Source organism: Rhinoraja longicauda, chromosome 1 (assembly GCF_053455715.1).
Source record: "Rhinoraja longicauda isolate Sanriku21f chromosome 1, sRhiLon1.1, whole genome shotgun sequence".
Lineage (NCBI taxonomy): Eukaryota > Metazoa > Chordata > Chondrichthyes > Rajiformes > Arhynchobatidae > Rhinoraja > Rhinoraja longicauda.
In genome coordinates this window covers 115,642,672-115,668,984 of record NC_135953.1, presented here as the reverse complement: position 1 = coordinate 115,668,984, position 26,313 = coordinate 115,642,672, and the positions used below count along the sequence as shown (strand labels likewise).

Sequence of the window (26,313 nt, the reverse complement as noted above, 5' to 3'; positions counted from 1 at the left end):
AGAACATGGATTGGTGAATTTTCGGGTCGAACCAGCATCTGCCATTGTGTGTTTCTACATTTTGACACTCCAGAGTTGCTGCATTACCTGCTGAGTTACTCCAGCACTTTGTTTCCTTTTATGTATTAACCAGCATATGCAGTTCCTTGTTTCTATAAACTGCTGGAGGAACTCAGCAGGTCAGGCAGCATCTGTGGAGACTCCAGTCTGAAGAAGGCCCGGGGGCTGGAAGGTTATCTGTCCATTTCCCTCCACAGAAGCTATGTGAACCTCTAGTTCCTCCAGCAGTTTGTACTTTGCTCAAGATTTTCAGCATCTGCAGTCATTTAAGCCTCCAGCTCTAAGAAGTCATTTTTGTTCTCTCTGAAAACATCACAGCAGAGCCTGCACTTCATCCTGTGTTCACATGCATGCACTTTATCAAAGGATTTACTGGAACCGGATAATTTCCCAGTATTAGGTCAAAAGTACAAAGATTAATAATACGAGTTCTGCGTTTAAGGATTTTTTTTAGGTGCTACTAGCGTTGGGAATTTCCATGGTGGAGGTTCTACTCCCCTTCAAAAGCATTGCCTTAAGGATGAAAAACTATTAAAAAAAACTCCAGATACCAGAAATATGAAATATTTCTAGTATTATATTCTCCCTGTGATCGCATGGGTTTTCTCCGAGATCTTCGGTTTCCACCCACACTCCAAAGATGTACAGGTTTGTAGGTAGGAAAGAACTGCAGATGCTGGTTTAAATCGAAGGCAGACACAAAATGCTGGAGTAACTCAGCCGGACAGGCAGCATCTCTGGAGAGAAGGAATGGGTGACATTTCGGGTCGAGACCTTTCTTAAATTGGTTTTGTATGGAAGTAAAATTGTCCCTAGTTTATGTAGGATAATGTTAATATACGGGGTCACTGGTCGGTGCGGTCTCGGTGGGCCAAAGGGCCTGTTTCCGCACTGTATCTCTAAACTAAACTAAATCTGATGAGGTAATTAATGCTAGGGTGGGTGTGGGATAAGCTGTTAAAGTCATAGAGTCATAGAGTGATACAATGTGGAAACAGGCTCTTCAGCCCAACTAGCCCACACCGGCTAACACTGTCCCAGCTACACTAGTCCCACTTGCCTGCGCTTGGTCCATATCCCTCCAAACCTGTCCTATCCATGTACCTGTCTAACTGTTTCTTAAATGATGGGATAGTCCCAGCCTCAACTATCTCCTCTGGCAGCTTGTTCCATACACCCACCACCCTTTGTGTGAAAAAGTTACCCCTCGGATTCCTATTAAATCTTTTCCCCTTCACCTTGAACCTATGTCCTCTGGTCCTCGATTCCCCTACTCTGGGCAAAAGACTGTGCATCTACCCAATCTATTCCTTTGATGATTTTGTATACCTCTATAAGTTTTCCCATCATCCTCCTATAACAGTGCCCAGACCTGAACACAATATTCTAAATGCGGTTTCACCAACGTTTCATACAACTGCAAAATGACCTCCCAACTTCTATACTCAATACTCTTTGATGAAGGCCAAAATGGCAAAAGCCTTTTTGACCACCTTATCTACATGTGACTCGACCTACAAGGAACCATGCACCTGTACTCCTCGATCCCTCTGCTCTACAACACTACCCAGAAGCCTAACATTTACTGTGCAGTTCCTGTCCTTGTTCGACATCCCAAAGTGCAACACCTCACACTTTTCTGGATTAAATTCCATCAACCATTCCTCCGCCCACCTAGCCAATCGATCCAGATCCTGCTGCAATCTTTCACAACCAATATCTGCAAAACCACTAATTTTTGTATCATCAGCAAACTTGCTAATCTTGCCCAGTATGTTCTCATCCAACTCATTGATGTACTAGATGACAAACAGTAACGGGCCCATCACCCAACCCTGAGGCACACCACTAGTTACAGGCCTCCAGTCCGAGAAGCAACCTTCCACCTTCACCCTCTGCTTCCTTCCATGGAGCCAATTTGCTATCCATTCAGCTATCTCTCCTTGGATCCCATGCGATCTAACCTTCCAGAGCAGCCTACCATGCGGAACCTTGTCGAATGCCTTACTGAAGTCCATGTATACAACATCTACAGCTCTGCCCTCATCAACCTTTTTGGTAATGTCTTCAAAAAAATCAATCAGATTTGTGAGACATGACCTCCCACGTACAAAACCATGCTGACTATCCCTAAACAGCCCTTGCTCATCCAAATGCCTGTATAACCTATCCCTCAGAATACTCTCCAGTAACTTACCAACTACAGATGTTAAGCTCACGGGCCTATAGTTTGCAGCATTTTCCCTGCAGCCCTTCTTGAAAAGAGGCACAACATTTGCCAGTCTCCAGTCTTCCGGCACCTCTCCTGTATTTAAGGACGATTCGCAAATTGATGAATTTATCTGGTTGATTGGTTGATTAGGCCAGTTAGAGAGAAAGAGAATATGGAGAAAGCAACAGATGCCAAATACAGAGTTGCAGGAAATGCCCAGTAGGTCAGACCACACCAACGAAGGAAGAAACACAGACAATATGAGAGATAAAAAACCTCCATCAAAACAGGCCAATTCTAATATAGACAAATAATTCCAGAGGTTTATTTAGGTCAGAAGTGATAGGAGCAGAATGAAGCCATTCAGCCCATCGTCTACTCCACCATTCAATCATGACTGATTTATCTCTTCCTCCGAACCCCATTCTCCTGCCTTCTCCTCATAACCCCTGACACCCATACTAATCAAGAATCTATCTTTGCCTTAAAAATATCCATTGACCTGGCTTCTACAGCCTTCTGTGGCAAAGATTTCCACAGATTCACCACTAAAGGAATTCCTCATCTCTTTCCTAAACGAAAGGCCTTTAATTCTGAGGCTATGACCTCTAGTCCGAGACTGTAGGCTTTAGGTAATGCTACACACTGCCTTCATCACTCCTGGAGGCCATCTGGAAAACAGGGTAGGGTGAGCTTGTTGGGGATACAAAAAAATCTAACCAGCAAATCAAATTCATGTGTAGGAAGAACTGCAGATGCTGGTTTACACCAAAGATCGGCACAGAAAGCTGGAGTAATTCAGTGTCTCTGGAGAAAAAGAACCAGGGGTCACAGTTTAAGAATAAGGGGTAGGCAATTTAGAACTGAGACGAGGAAAAACGTTTTCACCAAGGAGTTGTGAATCTGCAGAATTCTCTGCCATAGAAGACAGTGGAGGCCAATTCACTGGACGTTTTCAAAAATTAAATTTAGCTCTTAGGGCTAAGGGAATCAATGGATATGGGGAAAAAGCAGAAACAGGGTACTGATTTTGATCAGCCATGATCGTATTGAATGACGGTGCTAGCTCGAAGGGCCGAATGGCCTACTCGTGCATCTATTTTCAGTTTCTATGTTGCTACCCACTCTATGACACCCACCTGTACCCACTGATCTTTTAGTTGTCTTTTATATTTATTGCCTTGGACCCTTGATTCTGCAATGCCAAGACTCCCTTTAAGTCTCAACTGGAATTGGTGGTTATGGCTCTCAAATAGAGTGGTTATGGCTCTCTTTGCATGTGATGGTTGACAAGTGACTCAAGCAGTGGGACAAATGTTTAGCAAGCAACACAGTATTTAATTATTGTATTCTTTGACTTTTCTATCTTCTTTCACAACTTAGACCATGATGTGGTTGTTAAACAAAATGCTGGAGTAACTCAGCGGGACAGGCGGCATCTTTGGAGAGAAGGAATGGGTGATGCATTGAGTTACTCCAGTATTACTCCAATATAAATACTGTCCCGTTGAGTTACTCCAGTATTTTGTGTCTATCTTCGGTTTAAACCAGCATCTGAAGCTCCTCCCTCCACATGTGGTTGTTATAAATGGCCTTCACAAACAAGTGAAGGCCATTTATATTTCTCCTCACCTGCACTTTGCTTTACCTGACACTCCTCCTGTACCCACCCCTTCAATGTGCCCTCTCTCTCAGCCCCTTTATTCATCCTCCCCTCTTCCCATCTCAATGCCCACTCCCGGTGCTGCTTGATTACTTTCTCTTCACCTGCAGGTGTCGGAGCCTCCTCCACCATCGACATGGTTGCACATTTTCCGCCAGCCGACTGGACACAACCGGCCGCGCCGCTCTCCTCTCAGCCCCGCCCCCTCCGGCCCCGCCCCGCCCATGTTGCCCCGCCCCGCCCATGTTACCTCGACCCCGCCCCGCCCATGTTCCCCGCCCCCCTCGACCCGCCCCGCCCATGTTGCCTCGCCCCGCCCCGCCCAGGTACCCCGCCCCCTCGACCCCGCCCCGTCCATGTTACCCCGCCCCCTCCGGCTCCGCCCCGCTCACGTTGCCCCGCCTCCGCCCCGCCCACGTTAGCCCGCCCCCTCGACTCCGTCCCGCCCATGTTGCCCCGCCCCTTTATTTCCAAGCCCCGCCGCGCCCCATCATCCCAGCCCCGCCATGCCCCGCCCCATCATCCGAGCCCCGCCCTCCGCCCCGCCCCATCATCCCACCCCCGTTGCCCCGCCCCATCGTCCCAGCCCCGCTCCTCCAAGCCCCACCCCATCACCCAGCCCCGCCCCTGTTGCCCTGCCCCCATCACCCAGCCCCTCCCATCCAAACCCCGCCCTCTCCGGCTCAGCCCCACCCATCCAAACCCCGCCCCGTTGCCCCGCGCCATTATCTCAGCCCCGCCCCCGTTGCCCGCCCCATTCTTCGCCCCGCCCCCTCTCTTCCCCCCGTTGCAGTTTGAATCTGACGTCCGCCTCAGCGTGAGGCGCGCATGCGCAGCGGGGTCTGGCGGTTATCCATGAGAACAGGAGGCGAGCGGTTTCGGGGATTGGGTAAGTCATTGGCGGCGGGCGGAAAATAATAGCAATCATTAATAAAAATAAAGATCGCACGGGCAGATTGTGTAAGTATTGCAGGTTAGACGCTGTTGAGGCATCTGGAGGTAAATGATCTCTCTCCGGCTGCTTTTGCTGGAGATTTTCTGCAGGGCTCGCAGCAGCTCCGCAGTCCAGATACTCCATTTCCATTCATTGCAACACCGGTCTGTGCGCCGCAAATTAAAGTCCCCCGATGGTCAGCAGAGCTTTAGTTATTGATTGTGAGCTTTATTTTCTTATAATCTTACCAGTCAGGCGTTAGTAATTAGTTTTTAAATGATAAAACTGGTCGAGCAGGTTAAATATTTATTGCAGGCCCGTTATTGCGGGTTGTATATTTTGGGGTAATGCATAAGAGGGATGATGGTGTGTGAAATGGGTGTGAATAAGGGAAAGATAAAGATTGTAAATGTCGCTCAATGTTTCATAAAGATAAAAATGTGTGGCCTCTTCTTGCGATTCAGGAGGGTATTATCAAAGGAGGGCCTTCCCTTGGAAAGATGGGACAAAATGGACCAATGCTACACTGTATTACATTTTTCAGGCCGATGTGGCTTTCTGCAAACATTTTTTATTTTTTAAATATAAACAAAACTGGGTTTATTAAAGATGAAACCATAGCTTGAAAATGAGGTAAATATAATTGGTCAGATTTTGTGGTCCACCTGGTTGGTGATAAATGGAAGTGAAGTGACATTTATCCTTTGCCTACCAGTTAAAATGGAGAACAGATTGGAACATTTTAAGTTAACAAAACAAAGTAAATCCAGGACATTATATTGAGGTATTTTCTTCAATTGTTTACCCTACATAATTTAGTTATTTAATTATCACTTTTAAATGGAGAAGATTGGACATTTTCAGCTGTTGCTGAGGGAAAAGGTTATTTTTTATGGTGGTTTGGTGATACTCAAATGCTCCTTAACCTGTTTGGTATTTGCAGCATTTTTTACATCTGCTTCAGATTTACAGTTTTGGTGAGTCTTTAATTTGAAATGTTAATTCTGTTAATCTTTCCAGAGTTTGCTTGCTGGGTGTTACTACCATTTTTGGTTTTTATTTCATATTTGCAGTATTTTGTTTCTGGTTTTGTGTGATTTCTAAATAACTAATCGCACTAAATGTAAACTTTGTGAGTTTCTAATGTGACAGCTATTGCAATTAGTTTAATTGATATTTGATGAATTTTGTTCTTGAATTCAAAAATTCAAATGACATTTTTAATCCATCTGTTAGATTTTTTATAATGCACTAACAAAATTGAAGTACCTGTTTTTGAACATTTTATGCAGTTATTTCAACAAGTCAAGTTTTTAAAAAGTTAAAGATAACTGAAATGTAGTTGCCTTTTTTTTGTTGGACAAAGCCACTTAAAATGTCATGTGGGATAATTTCTATTTACCAAATACAGTGCCCATGCACACCCCAAACATTGAGTTTTCCACGTCAATTTAAATCTTTTCCTTGGACCTATGTATTTGACTCTATTAGTGTTCTATCATTGTTAATGTAATGCCAGTCCTCTTAATAAGAGTTGCAACATCTTCCATCCTTTTAGTCCTGCTATTAGCAACACACAACACTAACAAAGACACATCTACATCAAATGTCAATGCTGATCCATTTTGTCCCAGCTTTCCAGAGATATTCCCTTTGTTCTTTCCATCTCTTCATTTTCTCTGCAACTTAAAAATTCCATGTTCCGGGAAAGCTTTTTAGGCATGAAACATTAAATCTGTTTCTTTCTGCAAATGCAGCCAGACCTGAATGTTTCCTACATGTTTTTTTTCTATTTCAAATTTCTAGCACCTACAGATTTTTAAAATCTATGTTTAAATTGCTGCATGACTTTGCCTTTTCTTGGCATTATCCCTCTGCATTTCTTGTAATCTTGAGACCTACAATTTTACATGGATTTGCTCCATTGCATACTTTTCTAGTTTAGAGATAGTATGGAAACAGGCCCTTTGGCTGACCAGTCCTATGTTGACCATCAATCACCCATACACTAGTTGTGTACACTGGGAGTAATTTACAGAAGCCAATTAACCTGCATGTCTAGAAAGTGGGAGGAAACCGGAGCTCCTGGAAAAAACCACGCGGTTACAGGGAAAACATGCGAACTTCACACAGGCAGCACTTGTAGTCAGGATTGAATCCAGATTTCTGGAGCTATAAGGCAGCAGTTTTACTACTGTGGCAGTGTGCCACCCTTTTTGCTTCACCATTCTAGCTGCAACCTTGGCTTTCTGTGTCCTGAACAGTGGGATTTACCCCTGAACTTCTCAAATAATTGTTGAAACCCTACTGCTTCACCAAGACCTTTCTCATTCCCAATGTGCTATTTGGCTGCTGCTAATTGGACATGTGTCAGCATGTTGGTATATTTTTCCATGTCAGCATTGCTATTCGAGAGAGAAATGACCACTTGGATCAGTACCCAATTATTGAATTGAATTAAAGGAGGATATGAACAAGATTTGTGGACCGAGATCACAAGTAAGCACCTGACCGTTCCCATAGTTTAACCAGCTAACGCCAAACACTGTATAATGCCTTTCCTATTTCTAATCCCACTGGGATGTCCAGTTGAAACTTTGATCTGCAGTTTTGTTGAGAAGATTACCACGCTTCCCATCATTGACTTTAAATTTGATTTAGCAATACAAGATGATCGAGAGCTTCCTGAAGAAGTTCTTAACACCTCAAGCCTTCTATGATGTCTGGCTGTGTTGAGGCATTAGAATATCAAGAATTTGCATGTTAAACAGCAAGGACCTCTGTTTTAAATATTAAGCAGTGCTGCCATCTGAGCTACATTAAATTTGATGTGAAGATATCTAGGGCTTTAAATCTGCATCAAAAAATTATTTGTTATTCAAAAATTCATAAAGCAGGGGGTAGCATTCTAATGTTGCCTTTGGTTCAGCCTGGTACCTAGTGCTAAAACCTATAACGAACTGTGGGGGGGGGGGGGGGGAAAGCAATCAACTAATGTTGATTTTAATTATGTAAAATCTTTCAGAGGGCATAGAGACCAAAAACATCTCTTTTCATATGAAGGTGTTATACAAGATTAACAGATAATCTATGTTTAAGGTAATAATGGTAGAGAAGACAGGTGGGTTAATCGTGTGTTGAGACTTCTGGAGCAGGTGTAGGAGGATGGTGGACACTTGTTTCGTGGAGGCAAATATTAATGGTTTAAGGGAAGAATCGATAGAAAACTTTGTCTTTTGGCTGCTTTTTTCATACAGCCAGTTTTTAAAAATGATTCGATGAAATATGCGGATAATATTTATTATATTTCATTTCAGATCATTATCTTTGCAAATTGCAAAATCCTCTTCTAAGTTAGAAAATAAATCCTTCAACCTTTTTCAGTAAGATTTCTTGAAGTGACAAGACTTAAATTCTGGCTTAGCTCATGCTGCTCCTTGGCTCTTAAATATCTTCAGTTGCAGGTTCCTTGGTGCATGACACAAAAACCACCTTGATTCCTTTCATGTGGACACCAGCAGTGCCAATGTAACTTACCAGGGAAACTATGTTTTTAGAAACAGAAAATAGGTGCAGGAGTAGGCCATTCGGCCATTCAATATGATTATGGCTGATCATCCAAAATCAGTAACCCGTTCCGGCTTTTTCCCCGTATCCCTTGATTTCCTTAGCCCTAAGTGCTAAATCTAAATCTCTCTTGAAAATATCCAGTGAATTGGCCTCCACTGCCTTCTGTGGCACAGAATTCCACAGATTCGCAACTGTCTGGGTGAAAAAGTTTTTCCTCATCTCAGTCCTAAATGGCCTACCCCTTAATCTTAAACTGTAACCCTTGGTTCTGGACTCCCCCAACATCGGGAACATTTTTCTGCATCTACCCTGTCCAATGCTCTAAGAATTTTATGTTTCTAAAAGATCCCCTTGCATCCTTCTAAATCCCAGCGAATACAAGCCCAGTCGACCCATTCTTTCTTCATGCGTCAGTCCCGCCATCCCGGGAATCAACCTGGTGAACCTATGTTGCACTCCCTCAATAACAATAATGTCCTTCCTCAAATTAGGAGACCAAAATTGCACACAATACTCCCGGTGTGGTCTCACTAGGGTCCTGTACAACTGCAGTAGGACCTCCTTGCTCCTAAACTCAAATCCTCTCGCAATAAAGGCTAACATACCATTGGCTTTCTTCACAGCCTGCTGTATCTGCATGCTTACTTTCAGTGACTGGTGTACAAGCCCACCCAGGTCTCGTTGCACTTCCCCTTCTAATCTGACACCATTCAGATAATAATCTGCCCCATTGTTCTTGCCACCAAAGTGGATAACCTCAAATTTACCCACATTATACTGCATCTGCCTTGCTTCTGCCCACTCACCCAACCTATCCTAGTCACCCTGCATCCTCATAGCATCCTCCTCGCAGCTCACACTGCCACTCGGCTCTGTGTCATCCGCAAACTTAGAGATGTTACATTTAATTCCCTCATCTAAATCGTTAATATATATATTGTAAACAACTGGGGTCCCAACAACGAGCCTTGCGGCACCCCACTAGTCACTGCCTACCATTCTGAAAAGCACCTGTTACTCTGGGATACAGACCATCAGGCCGTGGAGATTTATCTGCCTTCAGTCCCAACAGTTTACCTAACACCATTTTCTGACTAATGTGGATTCCCTTCAGTTCCTCCCTCCCACTAGATCCTCGGTCCCCTAGTGTTTCAGGAGATTGTTTGTGTCTTCCTTAGTGAAGACAGAAACAAAGTACTCAATTAACTGTTCTGCCATTTCATTGTTTCCCAATATAAATTCACCTGTCTCTGACATTCGTCTTCACTAATCTATTCCTTTGTGCATACCTAAAGAAACTTTTACAGTCAGTTTTTATATTCCCCGCAAGCTTTCTTTCATGCTCTTTTTTTCCCCTTCTTAATTAACCCTTTTTTTTTTCATATTTCATATTTCAGATACAGCGCTTAAACAGGTCTTTTCGGCCCACCAAGTCCGCACCGCCCAGCGATCCCTGCACATTAACACTATCCTACACACACTAGGGACAATTTTTACATTTACCCAGTCAATTAACCTACATACCTGTACGTCTTTGGAGTGTGGGAGGAAACCGAAGATCTCGGAGAAAACCCACGCAGGTCACGGGGAGAACGTACAAACTCCTTACAGTACAGCACCCGTAGTCAGGATCGAACCTGAGTCTCCGGCGCTGCATTCGCTGTAAAGCAGCAACTCTACCGTTGCGCCACCGTGCCGCCTTTGTTATCCTCTGAGTTCTAAATTTCTCCCAGTCCTCTGGTTTGCCGCTTCTTCTGGCCAATTTATATGCCTCTTCCTTGGCTTTAACACTACCCTTAACTTCCCTTGTCAGCCACGGTTGATCCGCCTTCCCAGTTTTATGTTTTCGTCAGACAGGGATGAACAATTTCTGGAGTTCATCCATGCAGTCTTTAAATCTTCGCCATTGCATCTCCACTTAACCCTTTAAGTATAATTTGCCAGTCTATTTCTAGTCAATTCCCATCTCATACCTTCAATGTCTCCTTTATTCAAGTTCAGGGCCCTTGTCTCTGAATTAACCTTTCTTAATGCTGACAACATGAGGGAAGCATTTGAAGTAATTCACTGCTTCATGCCGTAATCTCCGACAAACTGTGTCATCCACAACTGCTTCACTTCATCCCGTGACTGCTATATTATGGTTTTATTCATGGTTTATTTCTATGCAGCAGTGAATGATAGTGAATCATCTTTCATATTTTCTCTAATACCTTGATGCATTATATGACACATAATAAGCCTCTAATGTCGAAGTGTCACCTTGGCCAATCGGCTGTAATTTGCTTGTGTTAGATCTACCTTTTGATAAGCCTTTTTTGTGTGATCAATGAGGCATAGTTTAAACTTGAAATCGCCATAAACCTTTCCCACAGGGGCAACGGTTAAACAGTCCTTGACTGCTTTGAATTCTGGGGTAGAACATCTTCGTCCAAGACATGAAAGTAAGATCTAGTCATCTTTTCTAATTACATTTTATCTTGTCAAAAATAAAATCTTGTTCTGATGCATATAATCTGCAACCCTTCAGGATATCATTGGGAAGCAGCATTATCTGAATCAGCAGCCTTTCCAGCCATCTTAAGCAAATGGAACGCTACAGTAAAACTCTGTTAATGTGGCACACTTGGGGGTTTTGATTGTGCTGGACGAGTGGATATTTGAGACTAATGGATATTATTATATTACTGCTCCAACATATAATTGTCACTTTTATAGATGGTAAATAGTAGAATACATTTCTAGTGAAGTTGGATGGGGACCTGGTGTGGGAAAGAGGATTGTGGGAGCTGGGCCCCAGGAAGTGGATGAAGAGTGTAGGAAACTTTGCCAAGTCAGCCAGATGCGGAACCACTTTTTTTTAGAATTATCAGATAGTAGATTATTGCAATTATATTGCATAATATTTGTGAATATGTGCCTTACAATAAATGTCAGTTGGCTGCTTTTATCCATTGGCAATAGATAGTTCATGCCTTTTGCCCATCATTCTGCTGCTTAAGATCCTGTCATGTGATTTATGCCTTTTAAATGATGCTGAAGGAGGGGGACAATGCTGGTAATTTGATCCCCGCTTCTTGCGATTGGTATCTTCTCGATTATTGTATCTCTACCCCTCATGTTACTCCAGAACCGACAGTCACTGATATTTATGCCATTTTCCTTGCTGCTTTGTTTTTTGCGCAGGTTGCCAAAGTAGAGTCCACTATGCTACGTTCCCAGACAGTGAATGATATTTTCGCTCTGCTTTCCTTCCTTTTCACAATGCCCAACTTCATCTCATGTTATGGCTTTCCTTTACTGGGAAGGATGGCTAATTTCATTTTTGGTTTCAAGATACCATGATTTTTGGATTGGATTACAACAAATCTTCAAATACTACCTGGCACAAGATGCTTTTGATGATTAATATCTTTGAGATTGTATAAAGGATGTAAAATGCATTCCTCACTCTTCATGGTTGAAAATTAAAACTTTATTAATCAATGAACTTTAATTTAAAAAATTGCAGTATAACGTTGTTAAATGAACGTTCGCTAACTGGGAAAGATTTGCATCCAGAGATGTCCTCTCCTTTAGTGGACACTAGCCAATGATGTCCATAACATTGAATCTTGAGGAAGTAGGCAAACATTTTTCATTCTGTCTTCAACTTCTTGTTATTGTAAGAGCTGCCACAAAATGGTTTTATTCATTTTGTTTCAGTAGACCTTAATTAGAATATACATCTAACTTCTTAAAAAATACATAACACTTTGCAATTCCCATTAGAAGTATCATTCTGTTTTTGTTAGAGCATTTATACATGTCGCAAGGCTTCTTATGTGGGTAGATTTTGTACTGCAACTTTTAAGTGCTTGTGTGATTGGGAAAGACATTTGCATATCACTTAAATTTTCATGCATTTGCAGTTGTCTCCCGAAACAATTTGGAACCCAGGCTGCATTAGTCTAAATTTGCATGGCATGGATAAACGTGATCTTTTCTTGTGCTATAATCTTAAGATTAAAATTCTTGGCCCATAGTACCTTTTGATTATGAAATGAATTGTAGCCCTGTTTAAACTTCACCATATTCTTGAATTGTATTTAAGGACATTCTTGAAAACACATTATTTTCTACACCGAGCTTGGGAAGTATGTATTGCAGCACTTCATTTAAAAAGGCAAAAGTTTATTAAATTCAATCTTTTTCATTGATTGCATGACCCTTGAAATTTGGTACCACTTTGAAGCATTTGTTTTGTTTTGGATTCTGCATATTCCATGGAAGGTTGGTCAACTACAACCCAAGGCAAAACAATGTATGGAAGAGATTGTCTGTAAATATCAGATGTGCACAAACATTTAAAAAAACTATCGACAATTAAACATTTTTAAAAGAATTAAAACATAAAATATATTGATATTGAAAAAAATAAATGTAAAGGTTGTATCTTACCTGAAGCTTGCATCTTTTTCTCTTGGCTATTCTTCACCATCAGAATGAATGAACCTGTGCAAAGTCAGTCATCTTTGTGATCTTGCAGTAATAAGTGACGTGATAGTTGAGGACCTCCTGCACAAGTGGGTTTTTTTCAAAAAGAATGTCCTAAATTTCCCCACAATTAAAAGACAAGGGCCAGCAATTTTCTGTTATTGCATAATATGTGCCATCTTGAAATGATAATTTAGCTTTTGTTTTCAAGTGAATGCTTCATTTTGGTTTATTATTGTCATGTGTACTAAGATATGGTGAAAAACCTTATTTTGCGTGCTATCCAAGCAGGTCATACCACACAAATATAATGGTTGTGCAAAAGAGAAAATGAATAAAATATAGTGTTGCAGCTGCAGGGAAAGTACAGATTTTTTTTTTAAGTACAAGAGCTGCAATGGGGTAGATTGCAAGATTGGAAATTCATTCTTTGCATAAGCGAAGTTGAAGAGTCTGATAATGGGAGAAGAAGCTATTCTTGAATCCGATGGTATGTGTTATCAAGATTTTGCCAGAGGGGAGATGCGAGAAGACTGGTATAGGTAGTCCTTGATAATATTGGCTGCCACTATGTCTACATTAAGTACTTGCCTATAATATATGCTTTTGCCAGAACTTCATCCTTAGCTTACTATGCCTTTGTGATTTAGGTGGTGCTTCAAATGTTCTGCATTAACCTGAGTCCTCCACCTCCTCAGGCAGTGAATTCCAGACTTCAGCCATCCTCAAGGTCAAACAAAAATAATTCCTGTGCTACCTCTAATCCTTTTATTTCTCACATAAACCTATGCCCTCTGGATTTAAACACCTATGTCATGCAGGAAATTTCTTGCTATCTACTCTAGCTATAATCAATTTTGTGTCAAGCAAACTTTGATGCACTTCTGAGGCATCTTGGCATGTTTTACATTTTGAGAAATACATTCCACTAATTTGGCATTCATTTGTGTAATAAGACACATATCCTGACTAGAAGATGCTCCACATTCTATCATGTTTATTTGGATTGCTCCTGCAGTGACCTGGCACCAGACATGTGAGCAGGAGTTAGTTGAACACTGAATATGGTTAGGCTTTTTATATTGTGACATTTTATTATACATTGTTTTTTTCTGCTCTGACGTGAATACGAATAATGACCCAGAGAATGCTAACAAGAGTTGGTGATTTTGAAGGGAAAGGAAGCAAATTGTTGCAATTTAAAAGTTGAAAAATAACTGATTCTCAATAATTCTGTATCTTCGTTGCAGGCAAGGGACCAAAATGAGGCTGAAGTGGGATCATATTTTTCTGGGATTTTTGATCATAATAGCCGCAGTCCAGGCTCAAAATGATGACGATGATGATGAAGAACCAGACGCAGATGCCTTGGAGGTGGAAGAAACAAATACTGGGAGTAAATCAACAGTTCAGGTGACAGTTAAGAAGGGTCTCGACCCGAAACGTCACCCATTCCCTCTCTCCTAGATGCTGCCTGAGTTACTCCAGCATTTTGTGATACCTTCGATTTGTACCAGCATCTGCAGTTATTTTCCTACACTAGTTAACTTTGAGTAATTTATCCAAAATGACTTAATGGTTCAGTGAAGAAAAATTGGATCTGTTTTCATGTTGTTTGTATTTGTAACTTCGTTTTTTTTATCGTGTCCACACATGCTAGATATTGTGTTTCAGCCAAAACTGACAACTCTTAGCAAACACAACTCTTATTTGTAACTAAGAAAAGTAAATGGTTTTTAAATAACAAATATATTTTTTAAGTTGAAATCTCAGCCCTTCTTAGTTTCCAGACAACTGAAAATTAGTTTTATGGTCAGTATTTTTGTACATTGCCATGTATTTTTGTGTTGCACATCATGCATCATGTTTCTGCTTATCATTGGAGTTGATAAGAGCTGAGCAGTGGAAATAATTTGCATTTTGGGCATGTCACAGTTGATCTTGTTCAGTGAAATATGACCATATATGCAGTGTTATCCAAAACCAAAAGTCAATTCCATTCTAAGGGTAATATCCCAGACCATCAATAGTCAATAGTCGTTTATTTGTCACATACACATAAATGTGTAGTGAAATGAAACATTACCCGCAGTTGAACAATAAGACCAATAAGATTAATCAATAAAAATGCAATAACACATACAATCACAACTAACACCAAACAAAAAGAAACATCCATCACAGTGAGTCTCCTCCAGTCCCTCCTCACTGTGATGGAAGGCCAGAATGTCTTTTTCTCTTCCCTGCCGTCTTGTCCCGCGGTCAGGCTGTTGGAGTTGCCACGTCGGGGCGGTCGGGGCTCCCGATATTGAAGCCCCCGCTTGAAGATGATACCTGATCTCTATGATATTATACATTTTACTGTGGAGAGAGGTTGAGTACACATCTAATGAAGAGTTTTTGTCCTATCTTCATTATTCTAGGTGAGGGTCAACTAGCTTTCTGGACCATAAATGGACCTGCATGTTCACAACAAAAAATCAATATTATCTGTACCTGAATTGGCTGTTTAAGATTCAAATAGTGCAAGAATAATTTAATGTGGTGGGAGTTTTTTAAAATATATATTTTAAATAACCTCTATTTTCAAATTTGTAACATTTGAAAAGGGGCCAAATGTAAATCTAGAAGAACAATATTCCAGCAAAAATATTTTTTCTGTGTTATATAATATTTTTTACTTCTGGCTCATATTAATGAAATTTCAGGTATCCTACAAGACACCGGTGCCTAGTGAAGAGGTATACTTTGCTGACACATTTGATCAAGGATATTTGGATGGGTAAGAGTTTTTCCACTGTACTTATTGGTAACTAAATTAATACATTAACAACAGACACAAAAAGCTGAACTAACTCAGTGGGTCAGGCAGCATCTCTGGAGAAAAGGAATGGGTGATGTTTTGGGTCTTGAAGAAGGTTCTCAACTTGAAACGTCATCTATTCCTTTTCTCCGGAGATGCTGCCTGACTCGCTGAATTAGTCCAGGTTTTTGTGTCTTTAAACCAGCATCAGCAGTTCCTCCCTACACATAAATTAATGCATCATTATTAGCATTTCTCATAGCTGTACTAATATACTGATGATATCAGAGAAATGCAAGATAACTTGTGTTCCTCTCTTTTACAGATGGGTTGTCTCCACCACCATGAAAGATGATGCAGATGAAGATATCGCAAAATATGATGGTAGGTATCATTCAGGGTAAATAAAGTAACATAATTATAACTATATTTTGAAAGTTGATAAATATTTACAAAGTTCCTTGTTCTGCAGCTTTAGATTGTTTTGTACAAATTGATTTGGTGTTTGGAAAAGTGGTGAGCAACCTTTCATAGCATTGCTGCAATGAAGTTTCACCTATCAAAAACTGGGAGCCATGAACAATCTGCATTAAAAGCATTGAACTGAATTTTGTTGAACTTGTGAGGAAGAGAAGTATGTATAATCTATAAGTCTTGGAAGCTCCTTGGAATTCACACCACAGATACAGTAGCTCAGCCAAAGAGTGGTTATATTGACTTGGAGTGTAAGCACTTTATCAACTTTTTACCGTTTCTATATTGCACATTTGCTTCACAGCACAAGGCTCAGAATGAAGGTGCACTCTGTTGTATATTTACTCTTGGCCCGTCATGAGTTCAGATCAGCATTGCTAACTAACTAGGCTTTAGTTGCTTGCATTGGCCATCCAATTTCTATTAATTTGCCTCCCAATTAGTGAGAGCTCACATTCTGTAATTCTGATCTCAAGATTTAATTACATATTCATTATACAGAGCCTTTTGTTTAGCAGGACTGCATTCAATGCAAAAGTAGCCCCGGTATATACAGTACCCTCCATAATGTTTGGGACAAAGACCCATCATTTATTTATTTGCCTCTGTACTCCACAATTTGAGATTTGTAATAGAAAAAAAATCACATGTGGTTAACGTGCACATTGTCAGATTTTAATAAAGGCCATATTTATACATTTTGGTTGCACCATTTAGAAATTACAGCAATGTTTATACATAGAGTCCCCATTTCAGGGCATCACAATGTTTGGGACACAGCAATGTCATGTAAATGGAAGTAGTCATGTTTAGTATTTTGTTGCATATCCTTTGTATGCAATGATTGCTTGAAGTCTGATTCATGGACATCGCCAGTTGCTGGGTGTCTTCTCTGGTGATGCTCTGCCAGGCCTGTACTGCAGCTATCTTTTGCTTATGCTTGTTTTGGGGGCTAGTCCCCTTCAGTTTTTATTTTCAGCATATAAAAGGCATGCTCAATTGGGTTCAGATCGGGTGATTGACTTGGCCACTCAAGAAATGACCATTTTTTATCTTTGAAGAACCCTTTTATTTCTTTAGCAGTATGTTTGGGATCATTGTCTTGTTGTAGAATGAACCGCCGGCCAATGTTTTGAGGCATTTGTTTGAACTTGAGCAGATAGGATGTGTCCATACACTTCAGAATTCATTACGCTATTACCATCAGCAGTTGTATCATCAATGAAGATAAGTGAGCCAGTTCCTTCAGCAGCCATACATGCCCAGGCCATAACATCCCCACCACCGTGTTTCACAGATGAGATGGTATGCTTTGGATCTTGAGCAGTTCCTTCTCTCCTCCATACTTTGCTCTTGCCATCACTCTGATATAAGTTTATCTTTGTCTCATCTGTCCACAAGACCTTTTTCCAGAACTGTTGCTGTTCTTTTGGGTACTTGGCAAACTAACCAGGCCATCCTATTTTTGTGGCTAACAAGTGGTTTGCATCTTGCAGTGTAGCCTCTGTATTTCTGTTCATGAAGTCTTCTGCGAACAGTGGTTATTAACAAATCCACACCTCAAGAGTGTTTCTGATCTGTCGGATAGGTTTTGGGAGATTTTTCTTTATTATAGAAAGAATTCTTCTGTCATCAGCTGTGTAGGTCTACCTTGGCCAGCTAGTCCCTTTGCAATTAGTAAGCTTACCAGTGCTCTCTTTCTTCTTAATGATGTTCCAAACAGTTGATTTTGGTAAACCTAAGGTTTGGCTGATGTCTCTAACAGTTTTATTCTTGTTTCTCAGTCTCATAATGGCTTCTTTGACTTTCATTGGCACAACTTTGGTCCTCGTGTTGATAAACAGCAATAAAAGTTTCCAAAGGTGATGGAAAGACTGGAGGAAAGACTAGGTGCTGAGAGCTTTCTTATACCTGCAACTGAGCAATTACAGACACCCGTGAAGCCATGTGTCCCAGACATTATGCTGCCCTGAAATGGGGGGGGGGGGGGGGGGCTATGTTTCAACATAGCTGTAATTTCTACATGGTGAAACCAAAATGTATAAAAATGGCCTTTATTAAAATCTGACAATGTGCATTTTAACCACATGTGATTTTTTTCTATTATAAATCTCAAATTGTGGAGTACAGAGGCAAATAAATAAATGATGGGTCTTTGTCCCAAACATTATGGAGGGCACTGTAGGTGATGTTTCCAAATCCAAAAATCTACGCAGTGAAAACAAATTTATTAAGTGATCGCAGATTTTTTTGGAGGTTTACTTAAATGAACTTGTGAATAAGTTTTCATTTCTGTTCTTGTCTTTTGTAGGAAAATGGGCAGTAGAGGAGCTGATGGAAAACAAAGTGCCCGGGGATAAAAGTTTAGTATTGAAGTCCAAAGCAAAGCATCATGCAATTTCAGCTCCACTGAAAAAGCCCTTTACTTTCGATGGCGAATCTTTAATTGTCCAGTAAGTAGAGATGGTAATGTTTTAGGGAGAATTGCTTAATTATTTGTGAATTCTGTGTATGCCTGTTTCATGCTTGAATTAAAAATGTTTTGTCTTGTAGTATGTGTGGAGAGAGAATTGGAATCTGTTTTGGATCAGTAGACTCTCATCAGAGTAAGGGACAGTTGGTGTGAAAAGGTCATAAAATGCAGAGAAGGGGAGGTGAGAACCAAAGAGAACAATTGCAATAGAGTGGATAACAAGTGGTCCGCCAAGTGAAACTGGATAGTGATGAGACAAGTAAAGAAACAAAAGATTACTTAGATGGGATATAAATGGGAGAACTGGACTCATCTGAATTTAAAAAAAAAAGAAAATCGGATGCTAGAAATCTAATATGAGAAACTAATTCTGAAATGGTTGATTTTTAATGTTTCACTTTCAATGGTTGCCATGTGCCTATGACCATCGCCTGTATTCCTTTAAAAAAAATTAAGGTAATTATGCTTCTTCACATTGAACATCAACCATGACTTTCCTTTTTGTTAATCCAATTAATTAGAATTGAAATCGTGCGTAATCAGAAGAATCAGAATAACCTTTATTGTCATCCAAAAAACAAGTCTTTTGGACGAAATTCCGTTACCCACAGTCCAACAATAATAAGAGCAATAAAAATAAGCAGTACCAAATTCCCACTGCATTTGGTCTCCTGCCTTCCCTTTTGATCTCTGCTCCCCTTGTCCCTTTCTTTGTAATCGTATAACTGCTTGTCATCCATTCCTGGTTCTGGTGAAAGACTATTGACCTAGAGAATATTAAATCATTTCTCCCTCCACAGGTGCTGACACATCCAAACATTTAAGGTATTGATTGTTTATCAGATTCCCAAAATTGATTTTTTTTTGGCTTCTGAAAATTCTATTGTGATAGCAAAAATTATACATTTTATTTTATTTCAAATGTTTAGGTTAGGTAACAAGATATAACCTAGTTTGTTCTCTTGGTAAAGGATATTTTATGATTGTAAGGGTATTTTTGTTGTAACTGTTATTTGTAACAATTGTCAGAAACCACAATGTTAATTTATCAAAAATATGCTGAGATCATTTTAATCAATATCCAATTAATTAGAATTGAAATCGTGCGTAACCATCAGAATCAGAAGAATCAGAATAACCTTTATTGTCATCCAAAAAACAAGTCTTTTGGACGAAATTCCGTTACCCACAGTCCAACAATAATAAGAGCAATAAAAATAAGCAACAACACACACAATCACAAACAAACACAAAACAAAAAAAAGAAACAACCATCACAGTGAGTCTCCTCCAGTCACCTCCTCACTGTGAAGGAAGGCCAGAATGTCTTTTCTCTTCCCATGCCGTCTTCTCTTGCGGACAGGCTGTTGAAGTTGCCACGTTCCAGGCCGCGCCGGACGGTAAAAGGTCCGCAGCGGGCTGACCCAAGCCCCGCGATTCGGGGCGGGCGAAGACGCTGCCGCTGCACGTCGGGGCGATCGTGGCTCCTGACATTAAAGCCCCCTGCCAGGCAGAGAAAAATCCCGCGGCCTATTTCAGGCCACGCCGGACGGTGAAAGGTCCACAGTGGGCCGACCCAAGCGGGCGAAGACACTGCCGCTGCCGGAGCTCCCGATGTCGGCCCCCACCCAGGGGCCTGCGAGCTCCCGATATCCACGCGGCCCGCGGCTGAAGCCTCCAAAGGCGAATCGCAGCCACTCTCGCAGCGCCAGCACAGCCTCCGAAGGCAGCCAGCTCCGCAGATGGTAAGTCCGGTCCGCGGGCTCTGCGAACCAGCGCCCAGGTGGAGGCCGCCAGCTCCAGGTGTTTGGCCGATGGTAGGCCGCAGCAGGAATGGAGACACGACCCAGAAAGAAAAGGTTGGGTCTCCGTTCGGAAGAGACAATTTTACAGTCCCCCCCCCCCCCCACACATAGTACACAACCACAAAAAACACTACATCACATCTAAACACTACAATTAAGACAAAAAACAAAACAAAAGACAAACGGACTGCAGGTGAGCCGCAGCTGCTGCGCAGCGCTGCAAAGATCAATATGAAAATCGATATAGAATCCTATCGGGTACAGAGATTGGAATTAACAGGGTTTTTTTAAACTTGGATGTTGCAAAAAGAACATGGTTTTACTTTAAGGTGCCCTCGTACTAATCTAATTGCAGTAAAAACAAATTAAAGTGAAGGTTAGTATCATAGAACTGGCTAAAATTTCAATGTGATTCGCCTATGCCTGGCCATCAAGCATTAGTCGCATTGTTCTAAATTTAATCAGATTAAAGTGGCAAAATGTATAAAATTGGCCATCGCTTAGAGCAGCAGAGGAACTGTTAAGATAACTGGAGATGGGTTGCTCATTGCAAAAGTAACCACAAAGTAAGGAGCAGCAGTGAAATGGGCAAACGTAAGTAGAATGCAATATATTGAGTTAGGGGTTAAATAAAATAAAAGGAATTTGAGGAAAGGAACATGTTTATTTCATACACATGACCATCGTTTTAAAACAAGAACAAAATTTTACTTGGGGTATCTGCCAGAACAAATTTGTAAATGTTTTGGTTCAGAAAGACTTGGTGAATTATATACCAATATGCCTGAATTGTTTTACAGGTATGAAGTGAACTTCCAAAATGGTATTGAATGTGGTGGTGCTTATTTAAAGCTGCTTTCCCATACTGTGGATCTGAAGCTCGTAAGTAATAAATGATTGGATGGCTATTTTTTCCCCCTTTTTAATTTAGTTTAGAGATACGATATGATAAAACCTACTGTGCTGAAACAGGCCCTTCAGCCCACCAAGTACAAGCTGACCAACAATCCCTGTATGACAGCACTACCCAACACACTAGGGACAATTTACAATCTTTACTGAAGCCAATTAACCTACAAACCTGTCTGTCTTTGGAGTGTGGGGGTGAAAATCCACAAAGTCATAGGAAGAGCGTACAGACAGCACCCGTAGTCAGGATCAAGCCTGGGTCTCTGATGCTGTAAGGCAAAAATTCTACCCCTGTGCCACCCTTTTAAAAATATAATTGGTTATTCTTGGTCACAGATCAGAACTGAGGAAGATCCACGCCTCTCTTAACTTGCATTCTTTTTCCTTTTGGACAACTTATCAATGATGATGAGCAGAAACTCTTGGGTATCTTTGAACCAGACTTTTTCTTAGTTGCTAAACTTAACCCAAGGTTCATCCTTATGGTTTGACATCTGAATCACTGGGTGATGTTTCTCATGCTCTTTATAAACCCCTCGGGTTATAAGAGGTTCACATGTTCCCATGCTTTTAAGAAACTTACTAGGCCTCTGTAGAATTTATTATGCTACTATAAAATCTGTCAGACTGGTCATCTTGCTGACTGTTGTGTTAATACTACATCTGTATCCAATCTTTCAGAATATTGTGCTTCATCCTTGCTCTTTCCATCGTGAATTTTGAGCTCTTCTACCACCTTCTTAGTGTTCATTTATTTGACCAGAATTCTTGTTTTCCCCCAGTATCTTTTCCCATCCACTTTGTATATCCATCCCTCAACTTTTGAATTCTCAGAACCTCACAGCCTTACTCTCTTTGGGTCTTTTCAATGCAACTTGTTGCCATCATCTAAATTTTTTCATTCTTTACTCGCTCACTGTGACTTTCCCACTCAATACACAATAGACAATAGGTGCAGGAGTAGGCCATTCGGCCCTTTGAGCCAGCACCACCATTCAATGTGATCATGGCTGATCATCCACAATCAGTACCCCGTTCCTGCCCTCTCCCCATACCCCCTGACTCCGCTATCCTGAGGAACTCTCGATTATAATTTAGAAAATAAAGTTGCCTGTAGCTTCCTATTAAATCTTTCTCCACTCGGAATTTACCAAATATGATTGCCTGAAATGCAACCATATTTGCAATCAATCTGATGTCAATGGTACATCTCATAGAGGCATACAGGTCCTCCAGTCAGTACACTAGTCCCATCTGCTTGCGTTTAACCCATATCCCTCTATCCTATCCATGTACTTGTCCAAATGTTTTTTAAATGTTGTGATAGTACCTGCTTCAACTTCCTCCTCTGACAGTTTGTTCCATATACCTACCACTCTTTGTGTATATAAATATAATTTAAAAAATAAAGTTGCCTGTAGGTTCCTATTAAATCTTTCTCCTTCGCCTTAAACCTATGTCTACTGGTTCTTGATGCCCTACTCTGGGTAAAAGACTCTGTGCGTGTACTCTATATATTCCTCTCATGGTCTTGTACATTTCCTTAAGATCACCCCTCATGCTCCTGCGTTCCAAGGTATAAAGTCCTATCCTGCTCAACCTCTCCATATAACTCGGGCCCTTGAGTCCTGGCAACATCCTCTGTTATTGATTTGGCTATTCTCCACCGTCTTGATGCTTTTTGACTTCTCAAAGCTCCTTTTTGATAATGATGGGTGACAGTGGTGCAGCTGATAGAGATGCCGCATTGTGGCGCCCGAGACCTGGGTTTGATCGTGTCCTCGGGTGCTGTCCATGTGGAGTTTGTGCATTTTCCCTGAGGCCCACCCTGTCCTTCGGGTGTGCTGACTTTTCTCCCATATCTCAAATACATCATGCAGGTTTGTAGGGAGTGGATAAGAAAGTGGGATAACAGAACTAGTATGAAGGGGGAATCAATGACTCAAGGGCCTGTTTTCACACTGTACCTCTAAACTAAACCAAACATGACCTTGTCACTAAATATCAGACCATCATTTGTTAATAAGGAGATCTCGTTGGCTAATAATATTATTACAGATATTCATGTGCTGCAAAATTAATGAGAACTCTTTGCTTTCCAGGAAGAATTCTTTGACAAAACTCCATATACAATAATGTTTGGACCAGACAAATGCGGTGAAGACTACAAATTACACTTTATTTTCAGACATAAACATCCTGTAACTGGAGAGCATGAAGAAAAACATGCTAAACGCCCTGATGTAGATCTAAAGAAGTTCTATACAGACAAGATCACGCATTTGTATACTTTAGGTGCTGTATACATTTTGCCAATTTCCATTGCTTGCACATTTTTTTGCATTGTTATATTTATCTGTTTTGTCCATGTTCAAATGTTTAGAAATTAAATAAAATGTTCACACAGATACAATTGTGGGTTGGGGGGGGGGGGGGGGGGGTGGGGTGGGGGAGAAAATCAAGTGCACTTAGAACCCTATAAATCCAAAATGAAATGTTCCCCTGCTTTACTTATTATGTTTGCATTGTGTCTTTTATGCATCCTACTGGGATCCAAAAGCACAAATATACAAAATACATTTGATTATTTTGGGCGGCACGGTAGCGCAGCGGTAGAGTTGCTGCTTTACAGCGAATGCAGCGCCGGAGACTCAGGTTCGATCCTGACTACGGGTGCTGCACTGTAAGGAGTTTGTACATTCTCCCCGTGACCTGCGTGGGTTTTCTCCGAGATCTTCGGTTTCCTCCCACACTCCAAAGACGTACAGGTATGTAGGTTAATTGGCTGGGTAAAGGTAAAAATTGTCCCTAGTGGGTGTAGGATAGTGTTAATGTGCGGGGATCGCTGGGCGGCACGGACCTGGTGGGCCGAAAAGGCCTGTTTCCGGCTGTATATATATGATATGATATATAGTTACTGAGGATATTGGTTTCTCATCCAAACTTGAAACATTTTTTAGCAAAAATTATCTTTCATTTTCTCTTATCGTTAGTTGCTGTGTGTGTAGATTTGGAAAATGACAAAGATGCATCAAATATTTTGGAGGGAAATTGCTCACGTGCTATCTTTGACAGCTATAATTTATTCATTGTGCATGCCATATTAAATAAGGTAATCTCCATTCATGAAATAGCATAGAAGTGTTATAGTTGACATTTATTTTGAAGTTCTACATCTGGAAATTGGGTAGCATTACATTGCATGATATAATTTCTACTGAAACTAAATTACTAAAATTTGGAACTAGTGCAAGTGTCTTGAAATCCATTGTTTTCCACGTTAGTTCTTCACGTGAATGCATGAAGAACTCTGGACATGTACGATACCCAACTAAGTTCTGTGCCATTCTGAAATGTTCAGTTGTGCATGCAGGGGAGTACCTGTAAAACCTGCTTCTCAGGCTTAGAGGACATCCCCAAGCAGATCCAAGGGCAATACCCCTAAATGGCCTCTAAAGTAATTATAATTACCTTGTCCTCCTAACTGCCCCATCATTACTGACCAACCAATTAATTCACTTTTCACCCATCCAACTAACACCCACAACATCCTGAACCTTTACAGTTCAATCCCCAATCCGACTCTTCCATTGATTTTTCTTTATTCTCTTTTCTTCTGTCCCTATTAGGCCCCCCGCCCCCCCCCCCCCCCCCCCCCCCCCCCCCGATCTTCTGTAAGACCTGTCTCTAAGCATAGCCAGTGTAGAATCTAAAGATGAGGGGTGAATCTTTTTGTGCACTGGTAAACCTTTCCTTTAAGGCTGCCTCAGGCACTTCAGAATTGCCTGACAGCAGATCTTTGAACAAAATGTCCAACCTTTGCAACTGCCAATCAAGTTCTATGAATTCCTACTGGATGATTTATAACATTCTGTTACCTTTTGTCTTGCTTTTATAGCTTATCTTCCAATGACGAGGAGCATAGCTTTCTTCTTTTATTCCAGTTGTACACGTGTATTACGGGTGGATAAAATTAAAAGGTGGACATGCCTTTGAAAAAAAATCCTAAAGAAATGAAATAATATGACATCTCTAATTTTAGTTTCGAGACTTTCGGCCCACCAAATCCACACCAACCACCGATCCCCGTACACCAGCACTATCCTAAATACCAAAACCAATTAATCTACAAACCTGTACGTTTTTGGAGTGTGGGAGGAAACCGGGACACCCAGAGAAAACCCACAGGGAGAACGTACAAACTCCATACAGACAGTACCCGTAGTCAGGATCGAGCCCAAGTCTCTGGGGCTATAAGGCAGCAACCCTCCCGCTGCGCCAAGGTGTCGCCTTATATTATCCCCATTGATAAATGTTATAATATGCATGTAGATGAAGAAAGCTTCCTTTGTAGTTAAGATAATTAACTAATTAAGATAATTAAGAATACAGATTATTGTATTGGAGATGAAAGTGCAAATTGAAGATGGTTTCCTAAAAAAAAATCTTTAGTCAAATTAGGAGATGACTATTGCAGGACATATTTCAATATTGCTTTGAGTATTATATCTAGATATTTCAGTCATTAATTTTCAAAATATAAACTTATGACCTTGACTGAACCAAATTATCCCACCCATTTTTTCCTTTGTCTTGAACATGTGGCTGTACACTTTAGCTGGAGCTAGGAGGTTAACTGTTCAGGGATCACTATATGACTAGAACACTATCTTTGACTTAACATGAGATTTTATTTTTTCAGTGCTGAATCCAGATAACAGCTTTGAGGTGTTGATTGACCAAGCTGTTGTTAGCAAGGGAAATTTGATGCAGGACATGACCCCACCTATTAATCCCCCAAAAGAAATAGATGACCCTGATGATAGGAAGCCTGAAGACTGGGATGAGAACCCAAAGATTCCTGATCCTGATGCAAACAAGCCTGAAGACTGGTGAGTACAGTCTTCTCAACAATTTCACTAGTTTAATGTTTA

At 40.9% G+C, this 26,313-nt stretch overlaps 1 protein-coding gene across 2 annotated transcripts in view; it reads left to right on the top strand.

Moving 5' to 3' along the window:
- The first annotated feature begins 4,727 nt into the window (after nt 1-4,727).
- LOC144596501 (calnexin-like) overlaps nt 4,728-26,313 on the top strand; it is a 38,126-nt gene continuing 16,540 nt past the window's right edge. Inside the window, exons 1-8 of one of the 2 annotated variants that reach the window (XM_078404854.1) lie at nt 4,728-4,824; nt 14,166-14,328; nt 15,624-15,697; nt 16,044-16,102; nt 18,504-18,645; nt 21,271-21,352; nt 23,482-23,674; nt 26,082-26,271. In XM_078404854.1, the coding sequence (XP_078260980.1) occupies nt 14,179-14,328; nt 15,624-15,697; nt 16,044-16,102; nt 18,504-18,645; nt 21,271-21,352; nt 23,482-23,674; nt 26,082-26,271 (890 nt within the window). In that variant the 5' untranslated portion in view covers nt 4,728-4,824; nt 14,166-14,178. Of the gene's footprint in view, nt 4,825-4,965; nt 5,091-14,165; nt 14,329-15,623; nt 15,698-16,043; nt 16,103-18,503; nt 18,646-21,270; nt 21,353-23,481; nt 23,675-26,081; nt 26,272-26,313 lie in introns of those variants that run through there. The other variant, XM_078404865.1, reaches the window with a different exon arrangement.